This window comes from Arachis ipaensis, chromosome B07 (genome assembly GCF_000816755.2).
Source record: "Arachis ipaensis cultivar K30076 chromosome B07, Araip1.1, whole genome shotgun sequence".
Lineage (NCBI taxonomy): Eukaryota > Viridiplantae > Streptophyta > Magnoliopsida > Fabales > Fabaceae > Arachis > Arachis ipaensis.
In genome coordinates, this window is record NC_029791.2 from 20,448,150 (window position 1) to 20,471,790 (window position 23,641).

Genomic DNA, 23,641 nt, shown 5'->3' on the forward strand with positions numbered 1-23,641 from the left:
GTGATGTAAAATATTTTTCTGAAGTAATAATGGTTGAGAATAATTTTTAGAAATAAAAAGAAGTTGTTATTATTGCTGCATGGTTGATTGTAAAATTCTTTAGACTAAGTTGATGAGTAGCTTGTGATCTGAGATTTTTTTGCTGCATGTTGATGAGTAATTGTTTATGAAATATCCTGTTATGCCACTCCGGTATTGTATTTTTGGAATTAATGAATCACATTAGTGAGGAGATTTGTTGTTGCTGTGTTACTGAGCAGTTACTCTTATTATATATCTTGATGCAAATATTCTTCCAGGGTATTCGTTGTTGAATTTAGTGAACTCCAAAATTCGCTGAAAATTTTTAATGGCTGAGAGTGGATATGAAATGTCGGTTGAAGAAGCCGGTGAGTATGGAGATGTATTGCAGTTGAGTAAGGAAGAGATAATGAATAAGGCATTCTGTAGTGATGAAGCAGCATTTGAATTTTACAGGAGGTTAGGCAAATGTTTTGGTTTTGGTATTTGAAAGGGTGACTCGGGAAAAGATGACAGTGGAAGGGTTATTCGTCGTAGATTTTTTTGTAATAGAGCGGGCCTGAGAGAACGTCGTCACTATGATAGGCTAGATAGGCAGAGAGGTCATAGACCAAAAACGCGGACAAATTGTGAGGCAAAGCTGTCAGTCTACCTTGATGTGGTCAGTGGTATATGGAGGGTGAGAAAAGTAGTATTGGATCATAACCACGATTTAACTCCGACATATATGGTTCATATGATGACGAATTTTAGAGAAATAAATTGTTCTGCTAAGGCACAAATATCTGGTATGTAGGCTCATGGTGTTCCGACGTCTAAGATTCTGGGGTATATGGCTGGACAGTCTGGTGGCTATTCTCTAATGGGCTTCACCAAGAAGGATGCTTACAATTATATTAACAAGGCTAAGCGTGCAAAGATTATTGATGGGGATGCTAACGCCGCTGTTGTATACTTGGAGGGGAAAGCAGGGGCGGATCCGATGTCGATGGCTAGGTATAATCTTACTAAGGATAATATGCTAGGCAATATGTTTTGGGCGGATGGTGGCAGTAGAGTTGATTACCAATACTTTGGGGATGTTCTAGCCTTTGATTCGACCTACAAGAAAAATAAATATCAGAGACCGCTGGTGATATTTTCTGGTGTGAATAACCATAAGCAAACGACAATATTTGGGTTTGGCTTGGTGTTAGATGAAAGCGTTGGGTCTTATAAGTGGTTACTGGAAAGTTTGTTGGAAGTCATGTGTAAGAAGCAGCCGTCGGTTGTCGTCACGGATGGCTGTGACTCAATGAAAGCTGCAATCAAGTCTGTTTTTCCGGAGGCAACGCATTGGTTGTGTGCTTGGCATATGGAGAAGAACGTAACCGCCAATGTGAAGGAAGAGGGACTGCGGCAATGTTTCACCCAGTGGCTGTATTTAGAAATGGAAATAGATGAATTTGAGGCTGAGTGGGATGATGCCGTTGAAGAGTATGGGTTGCAAAATAGTTTTTGGGCCAAAGAAACTTTTCAGAAGAGGATGATGTGGGCTAATGCGTATCTACAAGACAAGTTCTGTGCAGGCTTTCGGACAACATCCCGGTGCGAAGGCATTAACGCGTACGTGAAGAATTTTCTTAAGTCTAGGCACAGTCTCCTCGATATGGTTAAAAATTTGGAGTTGGTCCTGCGAGAGTATCGAAATAACGAATTGCTTGCACAATTTAGATCACTCCATGGGATGCCAGTTATGACAACTTGTTTGGATCCTCTTGAAAAGTATGATGCACATGCATACACACGGGAGATATTCGTTGATGCGAAGAAGGAAATAGTGGGTGTCAGTGCAGTTAATTTTGTAGCCAAGATTAGACGTTCAACTACAATGGTGTACACGTTGGAGGAATACGGCGACCCAGGTAGAGAGGTGATTGTGTTGTACGATAGGGTTTCAAAGAAAATGGAGTGCGGATGCAATTTTTGGAGGCAGAAGGGTATACCTTGTCGGCATATGTTTTTTGTAATGAAGAATGAGCATTTAACTCGAATTCCTGAGAGCCTGGTTCTGAATAGGTGGCGCAAGGATGCAAAGTCGTTGGATAAGTATGCTGAGACAACGGAAGTTGCTAGTGAGATTAGTTTCTTGTTGCGCCATGGTACACTTCATGCAGCCGCACAGTGGATGCTATATGTTGGAGGCAGGAGCCCTTCGTCTTTCACACAGGCGCTTAATGGTCTCCATACGCTGTGTCAAGAACTAGATAGAGGCCCTGAAAATGGGGGTCAGAAGAAAGCTGTTGATACGGTTGAGTTACATGACCCTGTTGTTGCGAAGACCAAGGGTGCCCCTCGTGTGAGGAGGCAGGGCGGACGAAAAAAGCGCTGCACCCGTTGCCGCAAAACGGGGCACACAAAACGATACTGCAATGCCGACCGGTCCTTTGTTTCCAAAGGTGAAGATAGCAAAGAATTTGAGGCGACAAATTTAGGGTCGAAGGGGTCATCGCCAACGGAACAGGTGAAAACTCCGCATACCCTTCTTTATTGTAGCAAGTATAGTTGTCTTCTTAAAAAATTATCTGTTTTTGTTTCCTACCGATGGCTTCATTCCGCTGTTTCGCGTGCAGGTCCGTTTCGAGCAAGGCAAGAAGGGTGTCCCTGGACCCAATAATTTGTCTACACATGTTTGGTTGGAGGCATCAGGTTCGAAGATTAGATCACATCGTGAAATATGAAGTACTAGCACAGGTATGTGGTTTTGGTTAGCTACTCCTAGTAAAAAATCTGTCTACTGCACTCATGTTTTGGTGGCACCTTAAAATTAATTTTCAAAACGAAATTGAGTAATTATGTTTACTTTTACCTATGCAGCTGATGACTCAAGCAACTGATATCAGTTCAAGATTGGGTTCGAGCTTCCCAGCATAATTAGTAGTCGAAGTTGGTGTTCATTAGACAATTCAGTTTCCTACTATAATAGCTGTGCTTTAAGCTCTTTGTTGTCTTAAGTGTTAGTTCCTATGTTTGGTTGAGTATAATATTGGATGGGTAAAAAGAGTGCTTACTTAAGTGCGAATGAAATGTCATTTCAACCACTGATAAATGAAATGTAGAAAACAAGTTATATCTTTCATATGGATAATTATTGCAGGCAGCTATTTGCTATTTGTGTACATTCATTACATGAAGTGTGTGTATTAGCCTTCTTTTCATGGTCACAAGAAGTGCAATTAACATCTGCCAAACCATTGAAAGATTAACATGAGATTAACGAAATCAATACAAGAACTAGTAATAGTCAGGCGTAAATTAATTAAGATTCTTTGATATACTCGCGTCTCCAGTTCCATCATTGAAGATTATCATGATATTAATGAAATCAATACTAGGGCTATCAATATTAAGGCGTTAAATAACATATGATAGTCCTTGATATACTAGCAGGTTCACTTCCATTTAGTATGCCAACCTTTTTATTTGTCAATATACCTTGATCATAAATTAGTTTCATTTGTTTTTAAGCAGGCGTGTTCTATTTGAGTTTTCGTGCAATGCGGTGGTGAGTTAAACTGGTTAAAGGTTTTAATCAAGCAAAGTAGGCAGTGAACTTTCTTTCGCGACTTCAGGTTACAGTCTTTATAAGTGGTCAAAAATGAGACCACGGTACCAGTGACTAATTATTACACTAGCTCATGTTCTCCATGTCTCTGGGGTGTTAATATATCTAATATTAAAACTACTCATTCTTGGGGAGGTTGGTTCAATCGTTTCGACTTCTTTTCATCGGCAAGGACAAGTGTACCTAATGAAATATGGAATAGCATTTCACAAACAATTTGCATCTACAGAGGAACATTCACATCATCCCCTACAATAATATTGACTTCTGAGTACAATAGTAACCACTAATTCCAATCCAAAAAATTTCATGAGTCTCGCCTATGGGCAGAAAACAATAATACCAAACCAATTCTCAGTTGATGTATTTAACGCCAGATAATGTTAGCCCAACAAGTGCGGTCACACGACAAGGTTGGTTGTACCCAGATTGTGGTTCGGTCATATTGAGTCAAAAAATTCAGCACCTACAAAAGTGTCGAACGCAGGCCAATTCATCCTGCCAGAGATCCATTAAAGCATTCGATACGGCGTTCAACAACCCAAAAAATTTTATAATTTCTGCCAGATCAAACTTAGGGACTTAGTGGCCCCACAGGACTACGGGTCCTTTTTCTTGGTCTAGCTCCTTTCATGTACGAGCAAATCATATTCCTGTCCCAGAATTGGACAGCCTTTTGTTGAACTTCTTCAGAGATTGGGTTGTGCTCACCCATAACTAGATCAACAGCAATGGTCATTCTGGTGTGTTCATTGATCACCTGAAAGGCAAACAGACAATGGTTACACATTGATTCATTACCAGCATATGAATTATTACCTAGACCATTTACATGATTCAAAGCATTCGGTTATGTGTTCGATTATCCAACCTGAAGGTCATACGATGCCCATAAATCGTATTGGATCATCCACTCTGCAACCCAAACTCCGCAGTCATTGCTGCAAACACAGAAATGAAGTTTAAAATGAGTGAAGTCACCAAGACAGATATGAAAGTGATAAAGAGTTCACAACATACGAATCCGCAGCCTATTGAGAAATGTGTGGCTCGTGGATCCTAAACTTTGAGATAGACTTCGATACAGTCGTCTTACACTCGTATGAAGACGTGTCAGTCAACAACAGCTCAAGTAACCGAGCCTACAATGATTAGTGAGATAGATATTGTTATTACCATGGGGGGATGAATCTTTAAAACTATGCAGCTAAGGGGAACCAATTTTGGTTATTGTTGAAGGGGCAGTCATGTCATTCTATAAAAAGAAGAAAATCTAGAAGTAAGTTGATATAAAAAAATGGAAAATCAGAGGGCGATTAGACGAGAATAATATGTTACAGTAACGTACCACTTCCATCATTTGATCTATTCGAGCCTGTCGCTCGACGGTAGACTTTAATGAATCCAGATAAATCAACTTCTCATCCCACATGTCAACAATCATCAAATACCAGTGACGTCGCATGTGGAAAGGAACATAAATCTGCAACCAAATTGACAGTCGAGAGTCATATTGCAACTCTGAGGACCGCCTCAACGGCTATTAAAAGTCTTGGGTCTAAGAAGATTCACCTTCAGTAGATTATCGGCGAAACCCATGTACTTTGCTACGATGTAATCAAGTGTTGCCTTGCAGTGGTGGCCTGGGCTCCTAGCTATTTACTGCCAAAAAAATCATTCAGGGAAATAAAATCATTACCGAGTTTTAGTGACAATGAATACTACTGATCCTTTCGCAAGAACAAAATTTAACAGGTTAAGAAACTCACCGCAAAGGTGGTTGGTAGCCACCACCGTTGTTTCTCAGCTTTATTTGAGGAAACCATTGCTACGACAAGGTTGATAACCTACGTGATGGTTGATTTAGGCGCAAACAATTAAAGAATGACTTCGGAAATGTTGTAACCATTCTGCGATGAAATAAAAAAATTGGAGCCACTTACGTCGTCAACGACCTCCTCTCCAGGGCGTAATGTCCAAAGGGCTTCCCTATTCCCGGTGCAATGTTCATTTTCCACCAGGATTTCACTGACAGGACGACATAAAGAGGAAAAAACTGCTGTTAGTGGGGAAAGTTGTTTATGATGCTAAAAATAGTTGTAGACTACTAAACAAGAGAACCAGAATTATGTAACTGCTTACCTCGGTTGTAGGCCGTTGGCAAAGATGTAGGCTGCAATAGCGAGTTCGTGGCTAACAAACTTCATCCCCGCCGGGGGCCAGAATGAGAGGTCCAGGCACTACTTCGCGATCAAGGTGTTGGAGTAGAGGAAATAATTTTTCTTAAATTTCTTAGTATACGATTATCCAACATGAATAAACCATTAACAGTAGACCAAATGGTCCGAAAGGTTATTTTATTTGCATAGGAAGAGATTAACAGTTCAATGTTTGCGAGGAAAACAACCCAGATGAAAAAAACAATAAAGTGATCCATACAATAATGATTAATAAGGAAAGCATTCCATCATAGTATGAGAAGGCTATTGGGTCCTACTAGGGCCAAGGGTGTCCCAAGGTGAAGTAGTGGGCCGTAAACATTAAAGGTCCAAACTGGGCATGCAAACGATGGGGTACTTAGTAAAAAAAAAATTTGTTGATCATGTAGTAAAAAAATAATAATTATAAGGAAACCATTCCATCAGGCTATGAGAAGGCTATTGGGCCTAACTTAAGCCAGCTAGGGCCCAAGACGTAGTAGTGGCCCTTTAAACGTCAATGGTCACTAGATTGGGCATGTAAATGTTGGGCGACATAGTTAACCAAAAATTACAATTCTCAAAAGTGCCACATATGCCGACCCAAGAAAAGGTAACGAGGGCAAACATTCGTCCAAAGGACCTACACAAAAAGAAAAAAAAATATTCCAGACCGAAAAGATTTCTTCCTTTCGACACGAATGAGCAAAACTAAGCAACTTGACCCTAAACAAAGAAAACAATGTTCATCCAGGGTTTCCATGCAGTGTTTCATGTACCTTTGGAGTCTCCTCCGACCTAATGTCCGCACTCCTATGTGTGTAAAATGTCCATGGAGAGCCAGGACCTGTAGACCTTATGTTTCTTATGAGGTCTTTTGTGGAATTCCCTTCATCTTTAAAGGAAAGCTTTCTCTGACATGAACAAAATTACATATACATATGTATATAAATACGACGAATAATTTCTTAAATAAAAAATAAAAACCAAGAATAACATGAAAAGAACATCATCTGGAGAACTACAAACCTGTAAGTTGACTTGTGGTGCTGGTTGGGGAGTACCGGATTTTCCCTTGTTGACCCCGGCCATCGTTGTAGGCATTGGGGCTGATATACCCCGGATAACGTCCTCTGGTTTTGGTGGAGGACACTGTTGGCGTGTCGGAGTTCTACCTGAGAGCGTCCCGCCGTTTGTCACCTCTTTCACCGGCTCTTCAAGTGTTCCATCGTTTGTGTAAAGATGCACTCCTCCAGTAGGATGCAAGTTTAGGTTCAGGTTCATCATCGGTTTGTTGTCACTAGTAGCAGATACATTCAAAGACGTGAGAAGTTCCAGCACTCGATCGTGCTGTGCTACAACTGCGATTAAGGCTTGTATTTGGTTCGCTTGCGTCTTCAGGATCCCCAAAATCATGTCATTTCCGGTTGAGGGTTTCTGGTCAATGATGAAAGTAGGGAAGCACGTCACCTTTTCCATGTGTAAGTGATACTAAACCGGATGATAAAGCGCGGAGAAAATAAAAAAAAAGTTTTGCAGAAAAAGAACAACATTGTCATACTTGTGTCTGATCAGCCACACCGCTGACTGCATCCTCCACGGTGGTTACCGGCTCCATTGGTTCATCCTTGGTTGCTCTCCGTCGACGCTTCACCGCATCCTCCACGCTATTCTCTTTGTGTAACTCCATCCTGAACAGTACTAGCAAGTGCACAATAGAATGAAGGTTAAGTGGGTTAGGTTAGTAGTGTGCTTAAGACGATTCCCAATTACATTGCAGTTCGTAAACAGGACACACGTGCCGCTACTCAAACATGAAGCCACGTTTAATTGTATTCACATAACGTCTTCAATAGTGGCCCAATTCTTCTCATAGACTGCATAGGGAACCCCGTAGTTGGGTATCTTATTCATGGGCTTTTTTGTCTTTATGGCCTAATGGGCCGAAGGGCATCATTTCTGTAGGCATCTTCTGGAACAATACAGCACACAGGAAAATTCACTCAACACTGACCCTAACTTCAAATACAATCTACGGATTCTCCATCCCATTAACCAATCACACTTCAACCTTTATCCACTGCATCTACACGCCTATTCACGTCTGTTTGACTAGAAAGGACAAAGAACACCTTCCTTCCCATCAGATAGGTAAATGATATCCTATGGCATTGGTAGCAAACTATACCCAACTTTATGTAACGAAAAGTAACTATATTAAGTTAAACAAGAAACTAACTCAACGGCAGCTATTACACTAAATCTTGTGGTTACGTAGTAGTTGGTTCCACTATCGACTTCCTCGGTTAGTAAAGTAAATTCATTATTAGAGGACTAATACGTAGGTCCCTACTAATTAGTACAGCATGCCCACGTCTAACAGAGTTAAGTTAAATAAATTAAGATTGAGTAATGATAATTGAGAAACCCGACGACCATAAAATATGTAATTAACCTGAACAATTGCATAATTAGTTCATGAACCCTCCTTGGAAATTACTGGAAAGCAACCTAAACCCCAACAAGAACATCACAGTTAACCAACTTACAAGAATCACCGTTGACGTTAATAGCAGACATACGTAAACAGGAATAACTACTGAATATGAACAACAGTGAAGGACAAAGACTTAACAATAAGCTGCTACACTGTAAATGTAGATACTTGCAAACACAGTGAACCCTTCATTCAAGTCTCGAATAACTCGTTATACTGCTGAAGATCATACCTAAGCTTTCAGTTCTCCTGTTCCAGCTCCCGGATTCGCTGGTGTACGGGGTTTCGTTGTTGCCGTTCCAGTTCCTCAACCCGCACTCTCAAGGCCTCCACGATCCTGTAGTTGTAGTCGTGGATTTCCTTCCCCACGAAAGATAGCACCTTCCCTAACATTTTGAATGACGCGTCCTGCCTTGCCATCTGCTCATCCGATGAGAACCCACCCTCGACGATCCAGCTAACATCGCGTTGTTGTGATCGCAGTGTCACCCAGTAGCCATGAAGCAACTCACCAGTGTCGGAGAAAAACACACAATTGTTAAAGACCGGATAATCAAGCCTCAGCTGGCAACAGACACGAATGAGATAGACCTCCAAGTCTTCAAACACTACAAACTGAGTCATAGAATTCTCCGGAATAATGTTCGGTCCTGAACACCGATGACAATCACAAACACCAAAAGTAACTCAATGCCAGCTTAAACGGGGAAAAGAAAAAAAGAGAAACCACTGCCGTAAACATACCCACAGTTGCACCCGTACCTTCTGGTATCTGAGAACAAGGAACAAATGCTTTCTGTGATGATTCACCCAATGTTGGGCCAACATGCATGCTGTAGAAATGTTTGGTTAAAGACACCGGTGGCTTAAAGCGTCCCGTCGGAGGATGAACTCCAGAATCGAGCTCCGGAGGTTGGGGTAGTGTCAATGGTGGATCAACAACTCCCAACCAATGTTAGGCGTCTCTCAGCAGGCGGAATCCCTTGAACTCTGCATCTAGAAAGCCATTCACTTGTTCTTTGCAGTCCTCCCAATTTGTGTAGATTCCAAGAATACGTCCCCTACGCACAGCATAGAGCCTGTACTTTCCGTTATTCATGGCTATTGAGTTTTGGAAAAATTACGGGTGGGGATAACTGACTGTGAAAGACGATTGCTCCTTCTCTATCTCTAACCCAAACAATGGATATGAAGCCACGCCGAGTGAAGGAAACCTTGAAAAACAATTTTTAATGGTAACAGGTGAAAAGTTTAGTAGGAGAGCCGGTTTAATATTAACTGAACGTATTGTCGTTTCATTTTGGTAAATATTATTAGAAAATTAATTCCCTTCTTGTTAGTATCATACGAACCTTTGACTGCAAGATGTCAGTTAATTAATGAAACCATTTTCCAAGTTCCTTTAAATGACTATTTTCGAAACTGGTCCTTATCATTTAAGTGTTGGAGTTAATATAATTATTTCATAAGTTATTCTTTTGTTGCCTAAATAGTATTTTTTAAAACAGCTAATACTTATATTAGGTTTTCGTATAATATCCTTCAAAAATCATCGAATATTTAAATTATAATTTTACCCAAAGAAATTCATTAACAATTTTTCTATATTTTACTATTAACTTCTTCAAATAAAAAAAATAATCTTTTAATATTAACTGCAATGTTTAAGTCAAATTTTTCTCTCATTATCTATGTGTATTAATTAATATACGTCTTAATAATAGTAATATCTTCTGGTTTCATGTTAAAAATATTTAATTCTACACAAAAACAAAACGATAAAACAAATAAATAAAACAAGCGAAAATGTAATTAACGAGGACATCTACTACCACTTCTCTACTGACTCTCTCTCACCTTGGTTGCAGTCATTGCTGCAGGCATATGATGGACGCTGATACGACCTAAAGTGAACATCGAGTACAGTTGCGTGTTTCAGTCGCCCAACTCAGTTCTCGTCACCCACAGCAAAAATCTATAAATAATTAATTTCTTCGCTTAAGCCTGCATCGGACGCTATTTATTTATTTTCTTCGTTAACCAGATAATTTTTTATATATTAGGATCTTATTGTTATAAACAAATAATTTGTTTTACAACAAACTTAGCAACTATAATCAACCATGATTATATTTTTCTGTTAACATGTTTCTCATTTAATTTATTCGCAATGTTTGAGCATATTTCAGTATGTATTCTGTATAAGGTTGCAAAAATCGAACCAGTAAATGAACTGATAGAGTGACCAGTTCATCGATTTCTTAGTCTAATCATAGTTTAACTGGGATTCATTCGATTTACTTATATATAAGATACAATTATAAAAAATTAAGAAGTCATTTTTAATATTTAAATTCAATAAATTTTCAACTAAATAAACTTTCTAGAAATTACATATAAAAAATTAAAACTTCGGTCATAAAATATTTAAATTAAAATCCTTTAAAAAATCTTATCGGGTACATATTCTCAAATAAAAAAAGGGAGGGGGGATAGAAACGCTCAAACTGTGCTTTGAGGTCGACAAAGAAGCCGAGAAGGTGACACTACTGTTGGTCGTCGGGGCGCTGGAAGTCAAAAGGGTGGTCGCGGCGTGAAACTCATAAGGAGATACGAAGGGGTTTTAGGGATTTCTTCTGAGAGAAAGGGGACAGTTGGGCTGTTATATGGGGGGTTTGTTTTTTTTTTCTGAACCTTTAAAAACCTTCAAAAAACCAACTTATTTTACCGATTCACCAGTTAACCGTCAGTTCGGCCGGTACTATAACCGGGTTTTTGCCATGCGGTCTTTACGCTTACTCGGATCGGTTGGTTGACTAGTTCTCCGTTAACCGGGTTGAACCGCCCAGTCCGATTCGATTTTCAGCACCATCATCTTATACATCTGGCTACAAAACTACAAAACAAAAATAATAATCGGTTTAAAAGTTAACTTTGAAATACATTTTTTTCATAATATTTTAAGAATATCAGACTGCATATTAAATAAGATGGTTGAAGCATAAAATATATTTTGCTATATTTAGGCTGGGATACATATTTTTAATTTCTTTTTATAATGAAATAACTATCATTGTTAAATTTTAATAATTTGTTAATTAGTTTACATCGGTTTCACTATTAAATAGTATAAGTATTTGTTGGAAAATACCACTAGTGCAGGTAATGTAATGTAATTATCCATACCGGACAAAATGAGACTATATAACTTCTTACGATGGGTGACCGGAGAATAGTAGGCTCGACTCCTTCTTCATGGGCCAATCGTCTGAACGAGAAAGACCCGTACTAAGTTTGGAGAATATTGCAACTTAGAGATACTTGAGGGGTGTCAGTGTATTCATAGTGGTGATTCAATAAACACCTTTGGAGAAGCTCCACCTTTTAAGGAGGATAACCGTCCCTTTATCTAAGGAAAGTTGAGATATGACTCCTGGAAGTGGGTTGGGAGATTTTAGGGGCAGTTATTTATTTGAATAAGTCTTATCTGCCAGCTAACCTTCGTCCCCAACTTCCTTAGGGTGGACTCTGTGTCGGGTCCAATTTCTTGGAGGGAGGTCGATTACGTGGGGAGCCCAACTTATGGATTCGGAATTTTTTATCCTACTTGGACCTGCGCGTAGGTGTCGGGTCAGGGTACGAACATAACTATTGTGAAATCAAAATATAATTGTCTTAACAACGACATAATTGATCACTGCAAGTAAATACAAATTAGACAGAACGAAACCGTATATTAGAATTGAAGGTTACAAAAAGGTAATTCTTTCACAACACGTCTGACCGAATTAACTGCCGTAACTTCTTTGCACCAAAAATTGTCTGCTCCGTCCAGAAGACCGCCAACAGGTGTTTTTCGGACAGGCTCTCTTAGCCGGCCAACCTTCTCAACCTTAAAGTAATTCGTCGGTCGTTCTTGTACTTCGTACACGGAGGTCAGCTGCCCCTTCGACGTGGATTAACAGAACACACTTCTCTGAACCCATCAGCTACTTCCCATGATGGTAGCTTCGGTAGGTCTGCTTAAGGTGTGCCTGTTCGTCCTTCTACCTCCCATCCTATTCGGACTTCCCTTCTGCAGTTCATTCAGCCTCTACTCGTCGCTCCAGTACAATCTCTGGCTGCACCAACCATCCCTGCTGTCTGTGCTCAGTTTGACGGCGTCAAGCACGGTGAGGAGCGTCAAGCACCATATGCAGTCTCAAGCATAAGTAGGCCGTAAAAGAGAACGGCGGACGTGCGGAGAACTGCGGTAATACGCGTCTACTAGATGATGCCGCCAGCTCAGTTTATCACCTGCTGAAATATAAGGGCTACAGCACGGTACAAACGGCCTTTGCGAAATACGATCACAAATCACTTGCCAGGTGTGTCTTGTGTTGAGCGTTACATTTTGCTTAATCAAATGCATATCCTAGGGGATTTTTTTTTTAAAAATGAAAAAAGGGTATTATTTTTCCCAACATGATTTCTGAACTTTAATTCCCTAAATACGATTTTCTTTTTTCCTGGAATTTAAGCAAGTTCACCGAACTCCCGACAAACTCTATAAAAATTGGCAACTTCGCCTATTCTCCGACAAACTCTATAAATTTTATATAGTTCCCCTAACCCCGCGGCAAACTCTGCTTTAAGTTTTTTCAATTCCGCTTTTTAATCCATTATCACCATCTCTAGATAATATATAAATATATAAACAGTATATAAGAATACACAAAAATACACGGACAACAACCATAACTTCTTCAAGGATTTTTTAATTATAAATTAAAAAAATATTAACTCATACTTAACAATGACAACTATTGTTATCGTCTCTAAAAATACGTAGATACTTTTTTATCATTCCTACTTGGTTTAATAAACATCTACTTATATGTTAATTGAAATAATTCTTTCTTTAAATCAAAGTTATTATTTTCTAATTTTTTAAATCCTTAAATCTTATCAACTTTCAAATTATCAAATTTACACTGACTCTGAACAACATTCTAAATTCTAATCATAATTTTCCTGACTAAGTTTTTTTTGTTACATATTTTCTTTTCATTTTTTTGGAATTGGCTTATATATTTTCCTTCCTAAATTAACCAATTACTAGCAACTACCATTCTATTTTTGTTTTCTATTTTTATAATTATCAATCATTTTGACCAAAACTTTTCTTTTTATCCAACTCACAAAAAATTTTACTCATAATTTTAACTACCGAAAAATCGAACCCTATAGCCCATCCCACATCATAACAAAATCCATTTGCTTGGCCTACACCAAAAAATCTAACATCATAATCATCATCATTAGGGATGAATAACTCTAACCACATAAATCCCCTTCTCTAACACGGACTGCATATCCTCTGACTCTACACAGCCTATGTCTCCATTGCTTGGTGGGACGGGATAGCATGTAATATGCTTATATTGTTAGTGATGTGTATTTGGTTATTAAAAAAATATTTGCTTTATTAAATTAGTGAATATTAACGTTAAATTGAAAATATTGACTATAAATTAAATTACTTAAAAATAAATACCGTAAAAATATTGATTTTGTGGTTTAAAAATAAATTAAATTAGATCCTGTTTACTTAAATGAGTGACAATGTTACTATTTAGTTAACTGAAATAAATCATTGTTAACAGATTAATATTTTGAAGAATAAATTATTTAATTTATTTGAATATAATGTTACCACTGATTATTAAACAATAATTTATCAAGTAAGTCGTTTTTTTCCTCTAGAATTTATGAGCTAAGTTTTTTTTTCTTTTTTTTCGGCACACAGCTAACTTATTTATTTTATATAAGAGTATAAGTTAATTTGGATCATTTCCATACAATATCAGCCCAATTCATGTATTTAGCAAAAAAAGCCTAACTTCATAAAAAATGACCAACCCAACTCTTTTCAAAATTAGGTAAATGATTAAGCACTTAATTTAAACAAGCTTTTTCATCTAATTGCCTCATAATACTGGACAAATTCCTACGTGCTATTACTGCCACTCAGTCCCTGTCTCCTTCTATCATATCAACACGAGCACGCGTCCTTCATAAGAAGTATCCACCTCATTTTCATACATGTTGAAAAATTTGATGTTCAGCATGGAAGCATTGGCCTTTTATATAAAGTCGAGTTGCAAAATTGAGAAGTAAAGTTGTGGAGCAGAATTGCAGAATCAATAAATCTGACAAGAAGTTTTTTTTTTTTGTTCATACATTAGAAGAAGAGTTCCTTTTTTGTACATTTAGAAGAAGAGTTTAAATCAACAAAGAAAAGGAATATAGGCTAAACAACTATTTGAGACAAGATCTTTTTTTCTTTGGTCGTCGCCCAGACAAGCTCATTTAACATATACACAAAAAATGAAAAAAAAAAGGAGAAACCTTCACAAAAATAATATTTTGGCCCAAATATTAATTGAAACATTAGCTCAATATGACAAAGAAACACTATTCATGTCCAAAATAAATAAATAAATAAATAAAAATTCATCGACCCAAAAACAAAATATAAAATAAATAAAAACTCTTGCACAAAAATGGAGAAAATACTCGAAATACGCAGAAGTTTGGCACCAACCCAAAGACTATTCATTTGTTTTGGCCATTTATGTAGGTTTTAGGGCCGTTACGAGGAGCTTCAAACGAAACTTTTTGAGCTTTTGACAAATGAAAAGTAGTAGCATTAATATTTAGTGTAATTTTTAAATTAAATTATAATTTTTTAAGAAGTTATTTAGGAGTTTATAGAGAAGTTAAAAATATGACTTCTCTTATAATACTACTACTTTTTACCACATTTCTATAAAATAAACACTTTTAGAATTAAAAATCCAAATATAAAATAACTTATTTATAAGCTACTTTTAATATAGTCATTTATTGTTTAAGCTATTTTTTTAAAAGGAGCTTAATTAAATTGTTTATCCAAACTAGGCTTTAGTATGTTTTAATTAGTATTGGAATTTTTATAACAAAAAAAAAGTATTGATATTTTGTTATGATAACAATGGATGTCTATTAATGTGGGCGGCTGAGCTTTTCAAAGCTTAACTTCTCAATACAAATTGATAATTAATGAAGGTTGAATGTTTGAATTTTTGTATCTATAAATAGAGGGTAAATCCTCACGTAACATAGATACAACTGATAGTAATAAAACATTCTTCACTCTCTTATACTATTCTCTCTCTTATATTCTTTACTATAATATTACTAAATATATTAATTATATTGTTATAATAATTGTGGTGAATATTACTATTAGAGTTATATAATTATACTTTTTATTTTATATTTGTTATCTCTTTCTTATTTATTCCACAATACGTTATCAGCATGAGACTCTGATCAAATTTTTAGGAAGACTCAGATAACAAATTTTTATTACGTCAAAACTCTCTCATCTTGAATTCAATGCTCTTGATATATCTGGAAACAATTATTTATCATGGATATTAGATGTTAAAATCCATCTTGATTCAATGGATCTTGGAGATATCATTAATGTTGAAAATAATGCATCCCAAAAGGATAAAGGCAAAGCCATGATTTTCCTTCGTCGTCATCTTGATGAAGGATTGAAAAATGAATATCTCACATCAAAAGATTCTGCAAATCTTTGGAAAGACCTTGAAAAAAGGTATAATCATCAAAAGACGGTAATACTTCCTCAAACCCGATATGAATGGACGCACTTGCGTCTACAGGATTTTAAATCCATAAATGAATATAATTCAACAATATTTCGAATCACCTCACGAATGAAATTATGTGGGGAAAAGATAACTGATAATGATATGTTAGAGAAAATTTTCTCGACCTTACATGCCTCGAATGTGCTCTTGTAGTAGTAGTATCGAGAAAAAGGATTTAAAAAATATTTTGAGTTAATTTCTTGCCTTCTTGTTGTTGAACACAACAATGAGTTGCTTTTAAAGAATCACGAAGCGCGCCCAGCTGGCGCCGCCCCATTTTTTGAAGTAAATGCGGCAAATCATTACCCTAGAAGAGGTAAATGGCAAGGTTTTGGCAACAAGAAAAATTATGGAAGGAAAATGAATTATGTTCAAAAGAGAGGATCTCACCAGAAGTGGGATAAAGAAAGAAATATTGGGCAAAATAAATCAACAGAGGATAATTGTTTCCGTTGTTTTAACAATATTGTCTCTAAAACAAAACAAACATAATCTAAAACACTCAATTTTCATCTTCATTCTCTTGTAAGTTGGGTTGGGAGAAGTTGGATTTTGGTAAAAAAATTATAAAAATACCCCTTACTAAAAAAAACTAAGCCCGGCGGGGAAGCCCGCCCCGCCCCGCCAAAGCCCGCCAAAACCAGCGGTTTAAGCGGTGCGAGTTAAGCGGGCTTTTGCTATTTGGCGGTCCCAACTTTTCAGCCCGGCCCGCCTTTTTTGGCGGGTTACGCGGGCTGGCCCGGCGGGTTTAGGCCCGTTTGCCACCCCTAGGCAAAATAAATCAATAGAGGATAAGTGTTTCCGTTGTGGTGCAAAGGGCCATTGGTCGCGTACCTATCGTATACCAAGGCACGTAGTCGATCTTTATCAAGCATCTTTGAAAAAGGACGACAAAGGAAAGGAAACGAATTTTGTTTCAAATGATGATGAAAATTTCACCACTCATTATGATGTATCTGATTTCTTTGAGAATCTTGAAGAAAATATTGGTCATTTGATCAATGATGTTGTAGTTTAATATGTGGGATTGTTAAGTATCCATGTAAATAAATAATGTAAAGAACTTATTGTTAAGTTTTATTTTCTATGTATTTAAGTTTCAAATATGATGTATATAAATAATGAAATACTAATGTTTATGAATTTTGAAATCATTAAATGTGTCAAGTTTTAAAATAAAATTTTAGTATATGGCATTATTTTTATGTACAGTGTTTCTTAGAAAAATAATTCCGATCAAGTATTCAATTTAACTGTGCATACTACTCAATTTATTATTATTTGTCTTTGAAGAGAATGGCAAGGACATATAGTGAAGATGTTTGCCCTGCGGATAGTGCAAGTTCGCATACCATTCTCAAAAGTAATATATATTTTACCCATCTTGTGCCAAAAGAAGAATATGTTAATACTATTATTGGCTCAGGCAATGTGATTGAAGGTTCCGGAAGAATTATAATTTTGTTTCTCAGAGGAAAAAAATTCATAATAAATAATGCACTATTGTCTACCAAGTCTCTAAGAAACTTGTTGAACTTTAAAGATATTCGCCGAAATAGATATCATATTGAGACTATGACTGAAGGAAATCATGAGTACTTATGTATCACAACTCATGATTTAAATAAAAAGGTTATATTAGAAAAGTTACTCTCGCTTTCATCTGGGTTATATTATACCAAAATTAGTGCAATTGAATCACATGCCATTATAAACTAGAAGTTTACTAACCCAAATAAATTCATAACTTGGCATGATCGATTGGGTCATCCGGGAACAACCATGATGCGGAGAATTATTGAAAACTCCTATGGACATTCACTAAAGAAGCAGAAGATTCTTAAATCTAGTGAATTTTGTTGTGTTGCATGTTTTCAAGGGAAGTTAATTTTAAGGCCATCACCAGTAAAGATTGGATTTGAGTCCCCTAAATTCCTAGAAATGATTCAAGGTGATATATGTGGACCTATTCATCCACCATGTGGATCTTTTAGATATTTTATGGTATTGATAGACGCATCTTCGAGATGGTCACGTGTGTGCTTATTATCTTCTCGCAACCTGACGTTTGCGAGATTACTGGCTCAAATTATTCGATTAAAAGCACAATTTTCAGAAAATTCAATCAAAGCAATTCGTCTTGATAATGCTGGTAAATTTACTTTCTAAGCCTTTGATACTTATTGTATGGCTAATGGAATGAGTGTTGAACATCCAGTAGCTCATGTTCACACACAAAATGGGTTAGCAGAATCACTTATTAAACGCCTCCAATTAATTGCTAGACCCTTACTTATGAGAACAAATCTCCCAACCTCGGTTTTGGGGCATGCTATTTTATATGCCGCAGCATTTATTCATTTGAGGCCAACGAGTTACTATCAGTTCTCTCCTATGCAATTAGCTTTTGGCCAGCAGACAAATGTTTTCCATTTAAGAATATTCGGATGTGCGATATATATTCCCATTGCACCACCTAATCGCACCAAAATAGGATCCCAAAGAAAATTAGGGATATATGTTCGATATGATTCTCCCTCTATAGTGAGGTATCTTGAGATATAAACTAGAGATGTATTTAAAGCCCGGTTTGTAGATTGTCATTTTGATGAATCAAAATTTCCATCATTAGGGGGAGAGAATAAGCTTCCTGAAAAGGAACTTAATTGGAGTGCATTATCGTTGATGCATTTAGATCCTCGATCAGGACAATGTGAACTAGAAGTTCAAAAGATTATACATTTGCAAAGAATAGCAAATGAATTGCTTGATGCATTTTCCGATACAAAGAAGATAACCAAATCTTATATACCAGCGAAAAATGCCCTAACTCGAATTGATTTTCCAGTTGGACAAATTGCCACCAAAGCAAATACACGCCAGAAGCGTGGTAGGCCTGTTGGTTCCAAAGACAAAAATCCTCGAAAGTAAAAAGAGGTAAATACTATTCCTGTCGAAAAAGACATAGTAAAGACACTTGTAGTTGTCCAAAATTCTGATATAATTTTAACGCCAGAAGACGTTCAGGTACCTGAAAATTGTGAAAATGACGAGATCTCGATAAATTATGTCTTTACAGAAGAGAAATGGGACCGAAATAAGACAATTATCAATGAAATATTTGCATATAATGTGGCATTAAATATCATGCATGAAAGTAAGGATCTTGAGCTAAGATCAGTCGAAGAATGTCGACAAAGAAATGATTGGCCAAAATGGGAAGAAGCCATGAAGGCTGAATTAGACTCACTTGCAAAACGTAAAGTCTTTGGACCTGTAGTCCGTACACCTGAAGATGTAAAACCTGTTGGATACCGATGGGTATTTGTGAGAAAACGAAATGAGAAAAATGAAGTTGTGCGCTACAAAGCCCGACTTGTGGCACAAGGTTTTTCACAAAGGTCCGGTATAGATTATGAAGAAACGTATTCCCTTGTAGTGGATGCGATAACATTACGTTATTTGGTCAGTTTATCCGCATATCATAGATTGCATATGCATTTAATGGATGTGGTAACAGCCTATTTATACGGCTCATTAGATCGGGATATCTATATGAAAGTCCCTGAAGGACTAAAGATATCTAAATCATCCAATGAATATTCACAAGGGTTATACTCAGTCAAATTGCAAAGATCTTTATATGGTATAAAGCAATCTGGACGAATGTGATATAATCGTCTTACTGAGTATCTGGCCAGAAATAGATTCAAGAATGATGATATCTGTCCATGTGTTTTCATAAAGAAATTTGCATCTGAATTCATTATAATTGTTGTGTACGTTGATGATTTAAATATAATTGGGACTCCTGAAGAGATCCCAACAATTATAAAAACTCTAAAAGAAGAGTTTAAAATGAAACATCTTAGAAGGACTAAATTTTGTCTCGGCCTGCAGATCGAGCATATAAAAAGTGGGATCTTTATTCATCAAACAACGTACATAGAGAAGATCTTGAAGAGATTTTATATGGATAAGTCACATCCATTAAGTACCCCAATGATCGTAAGATCTTTGAATGTGAAAAAGGATCAATTCCGTCCTAAAGAAGAAAATGAAGATATCCTTGGTCTTGAAGTACCATATCTCAGTACCATTGGAGCACTAATGTATCTTGCTAATAATACAAGAACCGATATATCATTTGCTGTGAACTTACTAGCAAGGTATAGTTCCTTTCTAACCAGAAGACATTGGAGTGGAATCAAACAAATCTTTCGATATCTTCATAGAACGGTTGATATGTGATTGTTTTATCCCTATGGATCTAAGTCACTATTAGTTGGCTATGCAGATACTGGATACTTGTCTGATCCACATAAAGGGAGATCTCAAACAGGATACCTATTCACATATGGTGGTACTGCGATATCATGGAGATCCACAAAACAGACAATTGCAGCAACCTCCTATAATCATGCTGAAATACTAGCGATACATGAAGCTAGTCGCGAGTGTTTTTGGCTCAGGAGTTTGATCCAATATATTCTGTCATCATGTGGACTGACTGATCATAAGATAGCTCAAACTGTCCTGTTTGAAGATAATACAGCATGCATTGCTCAACTTAAGGGTGGATATATCAAAGGTGATAGAACAAAGCATATTTCTCCAAAATTCTTCTTCACTCATGATCTTCAAAATCAAAGGACAATTGATATCTAACAGATCCGCTCAAGTGACAATCTAGCAGATTTATTCACAAAATTACTCCCAAAATCCTCCTTTGAAAGATTGGTGCATGAGATTGGGATGCGCCAATTTCGAGATATTAAATGATGTCGACAAAAGGGGGAGACTGTATTCTTTTTTTCTTGGTCAGGTTTTTTCCCATTGGATTTTTCTTGACAATGTTTTTAATGAGGTAGTCCCCATCACAAAGGATATTGTACTCTTTTTTCTTCACTAAGGTTTCTTCCCACGGGATTTTCCTTTAATAAGGTTTTAACGAGGCATATTCTTAAATAGACATCTAAGGAGGAGTGTTATAATAACAAAGGATGTGTAACACCCTACCACACAAAGCTTTACGCTTAAGTCGTAAAACAGAGGTGATGTGGTATTACGACCTCTAAAATAAAATAAGTACATATAATAGCAGAAGAGTTATAATATGCTAGGAGCCTTGAAGGATAGGGAAAATAAAAATCGCGAGGTAAAAGCGCAACGCTCAAGGAACGAGTTAACTTGCATGCTAAGAAAACTGTAACTGTCAAACATAAGATAACAGAAGTAGGAACAGAGTGCCAAAGATACAAAATAACAAGCTCCTAACTCAGCCTGCGAAGTCAAGACTGGCCGGAGAATATTTACACATATATACATACATATCCAAAACCCAAAAGTACATACACACAATCCTGCCTTTCCATAAACCTCTAAGAGGATCAAAAAGGACAAGTTATGCGGAGAGAAAGCTAAGTACATATATATACATCACTGTACAACAAAACTATACAACAACACTATCCAGTAACCCCTCCGCTTTAAGAGTCCAGACGCCTAACGAGATGGCTCCCGACCTGCATCTGAATAATAACATTCAACTATAATTCTTTCCAAATTAACATAACAACATTCACCATCCAAAATTAATAACTAATTATCCAATAAACTTCAACCAATTATATTCATCGACAAATTACTAAATATTAAACATACACCTGCATTCCAACTTATCCTATGGTCATCTAGCCTAAGTTTTCACAGAACATTATATATTAAATGCAAGAAACCTAAACCATACCTTAGCCGATTTCCACGTAACGACCAAAGCTATTTATTCAAAACCAAGACAACCCCTCAAAACTCAACTAATCCGCTTCCTCCAAGTTCCAGTATTCACAATTTCAAGCTCCAATTATTTATTTTCAACCTAATACACATTCATAATACATATATCCCCAATTTAATACTCAAAGCTCAAATTTAATGAAAATAAAATAGAATTATCGTATCCTCACCTTACCCAAGCTTCACATAAGCAAGAGTGAACGTTTCTCTCAAGCTAATTGGATCCTAAAACATCAAAAATCAAAGAAATTCAATATTCCCACTTAAAATTCGAAAATTGGGGGAAGATGAAGCTGAGAGTGATTAAACAAGTTACCTATGAAATTGTTCCGATAGAAATGTAGAGCTCGACGCGGTGAACGCGTAGCCGCAAACGGTGCGGCGATCGGAGCTCGAACGGAAGAGTTACGGGATTTGGAAAGTAACGTGAGGGTTACGGGATTTTTCTCGTTTCTCTTCTCCCTGGAAGCTGAAAGCTTCGTTGCTGCAGTAATGAGGGAGAAGACAAAGCTGGGTTCATTTAATAGGGCTGGTCCGGTTGAACCGACAGCCCGGTTCGGGTCTGGTTCAACCGGTTCGGTCTTTTCGGTCCATTCTTGGACCGTTTTCTTCAAAATTAGTGTCAAAATTCTCGTTTCGATGAGCTCTACCCTATTTTGATATAATATTTGCATTTCTAATCCTCCTTATTAAAAACTAATTTATTAACTAATTATCTACTAATTTAACCGGGGTTTACAGGATGTCTATTAATAATGTGGGCGGCTAGGCTTTTCAAAGCTTAACTTATCAATACAAATTGAGAATTAACGAAGGTGGAATATTTAAATTTTTGTATTATAAATAGAGGGTAAATCCTCACGTAACATAGATACAACTGATAATAATAAACTTATATTATTCTCTCTTATATTCTTTACTACAATATTAATAAATATATTAATTATATTGTGATAATAATTATGATAAATATTACTATTAAAATTATATAATTATACTTTTTATTTTATATTTGTTATCTCTTTTTTATTTATTTATTTCACAATATATTTGACATTTTGACTATTTGTAAGTCACTTTAATAAAAATTCTATTATAATTATGGTGGATATTAAATATATGTCTCATTACATGTAATGATTGAATCAAGATACATAGTTATGTGACTCATTTCTTTTTCACACATTCTATGGTTTTGTTTTAGTTAGTTAGATGAGATAAAACAGAAAAATCCTTCTACTTCTTTATCATTCTAATTTATTATAACCATTGCAAATAAAATAAAACCTACCAAAAAATAAAATAAACCATTACAAATTATAACTGAAAGACTTAAGTCCTTATTAATGTTGAAATATAATAAAAAAGATAAATTCTAAGGCACTCGTTAAAGTTTCCGAAATATAAATTTTAAATTGGTAAGTTAAAAAATTAAGTTTTCAATATATTTACTAAAAAAAATTTAATAATTTCAGTCTCTAAATAAAAACACCCAAAACAATATCCGCAACAAAACTCAAATCGTAAAAATACAGTAGAAAATTTTAAAATTTAGACTAAGATTATTGGTAATTCTTTTAAATATGAACAATGTTTAAAAATATGGTAGACATCTTGCTCATAAATTTATGAGTAATACCTTAATAAATTTTAAATCATTACTTAAACTTTCATTTCATTAGAAAAATTAGTATTTACATCAGATTGTTTATTTTATGGATAGACTAATCTAAAAATTTTAAAAATTATTAGAAATTATTATGTTTTTTATTAAATAATAATAAAAATTAATTTGTCTAATTTTTTATTAAAATTTAATGTA

The 23,641-nt window shown here is 36.2% G+C and overlaps 1 protein-coding gene and 2 long non-coding RNA genes across 5 annotated transcripts; 1 reads left to right on the plus strand and 2 right to left on the minus strand.

The window, feature by feature from the left end:
- LOC107606877 (protein FAR1-RELATED SEQUENCE 5-like) lies at positions 203 to 2,741 on the plus strand. Its single transcript, XM_021107473.1, has 2 exons — positions 203 to 2,524; positions 2,634 to 2,741. Exons 1-2 carry the CDS (start codon positions 854 to 856, stop codon positions 2,739 to 2,741), a joined length of 1,779 nt encoding a protein of 592 aa, XP_020963132.1. The 5' UTR covers positions 203 to 853.
- Positions 4,100 to 9,545, minus strand: LOC110264903. Of its 3 annotated transcripts, none has more exons than XR_002351227.1 (11): positions 9,083 to 9,545; positions 7,385 to 8,970; positions 6,853 to 7,260; positions 5,768 to 6,737; positions 5,569 to 5,653; positions 5,395 to 5,472; positions 5,198 to 5,287; positions 4,974 to 5,108; positions 4,722 to 4,767; positions 4,497 to 4,566; positions 4,100 to 4,385 (listed from the first exon to the last, which is right to left on the minus strand). It is a non-coding gene; the product is annotated as an uncharacterized LOC110264903 (long non-coding RNA). The 3 variants fall into 3 exon arrangements; XR_002351226.1 differs by having other exon boundaries at positions 4,646 to 4,767; XR_002351228.1 differs by lacking the exon at positions 4,722 to 4,767 and adding an exon at positions 4,802 to 4,880.
- Positions 21,221 to 21,886, minus strand: LOC107609723. Its single transcript, XR_002350687.1, has 2 exons — positions 21,773 to 21,886; positions 21,221 to 21,554 (listed from the first exon to the last, which is right to left on the minus strand). It is a non-coding gene; the product is annotated as an uncharacterized LOC107609723 (long non-coding RNA).

Excerpts from the sequence above, each read along its gene's own strand:
- LOC107606877 (XM_021107473.1), top strand. The coding sequence starts at position 854 with ATGGCTGGACAGTCTGGTGGCTATTCTCTAATGGGCTTCACCAAGAAG. Across the intron at positions 2,525-2,633 it reads GGTCATCGCCAACGGAACAG|GTCCGTTTCGAGCAAGGCAA; the intron begins GTGAAAACTCCG and ends TTTCGCGTGCAG.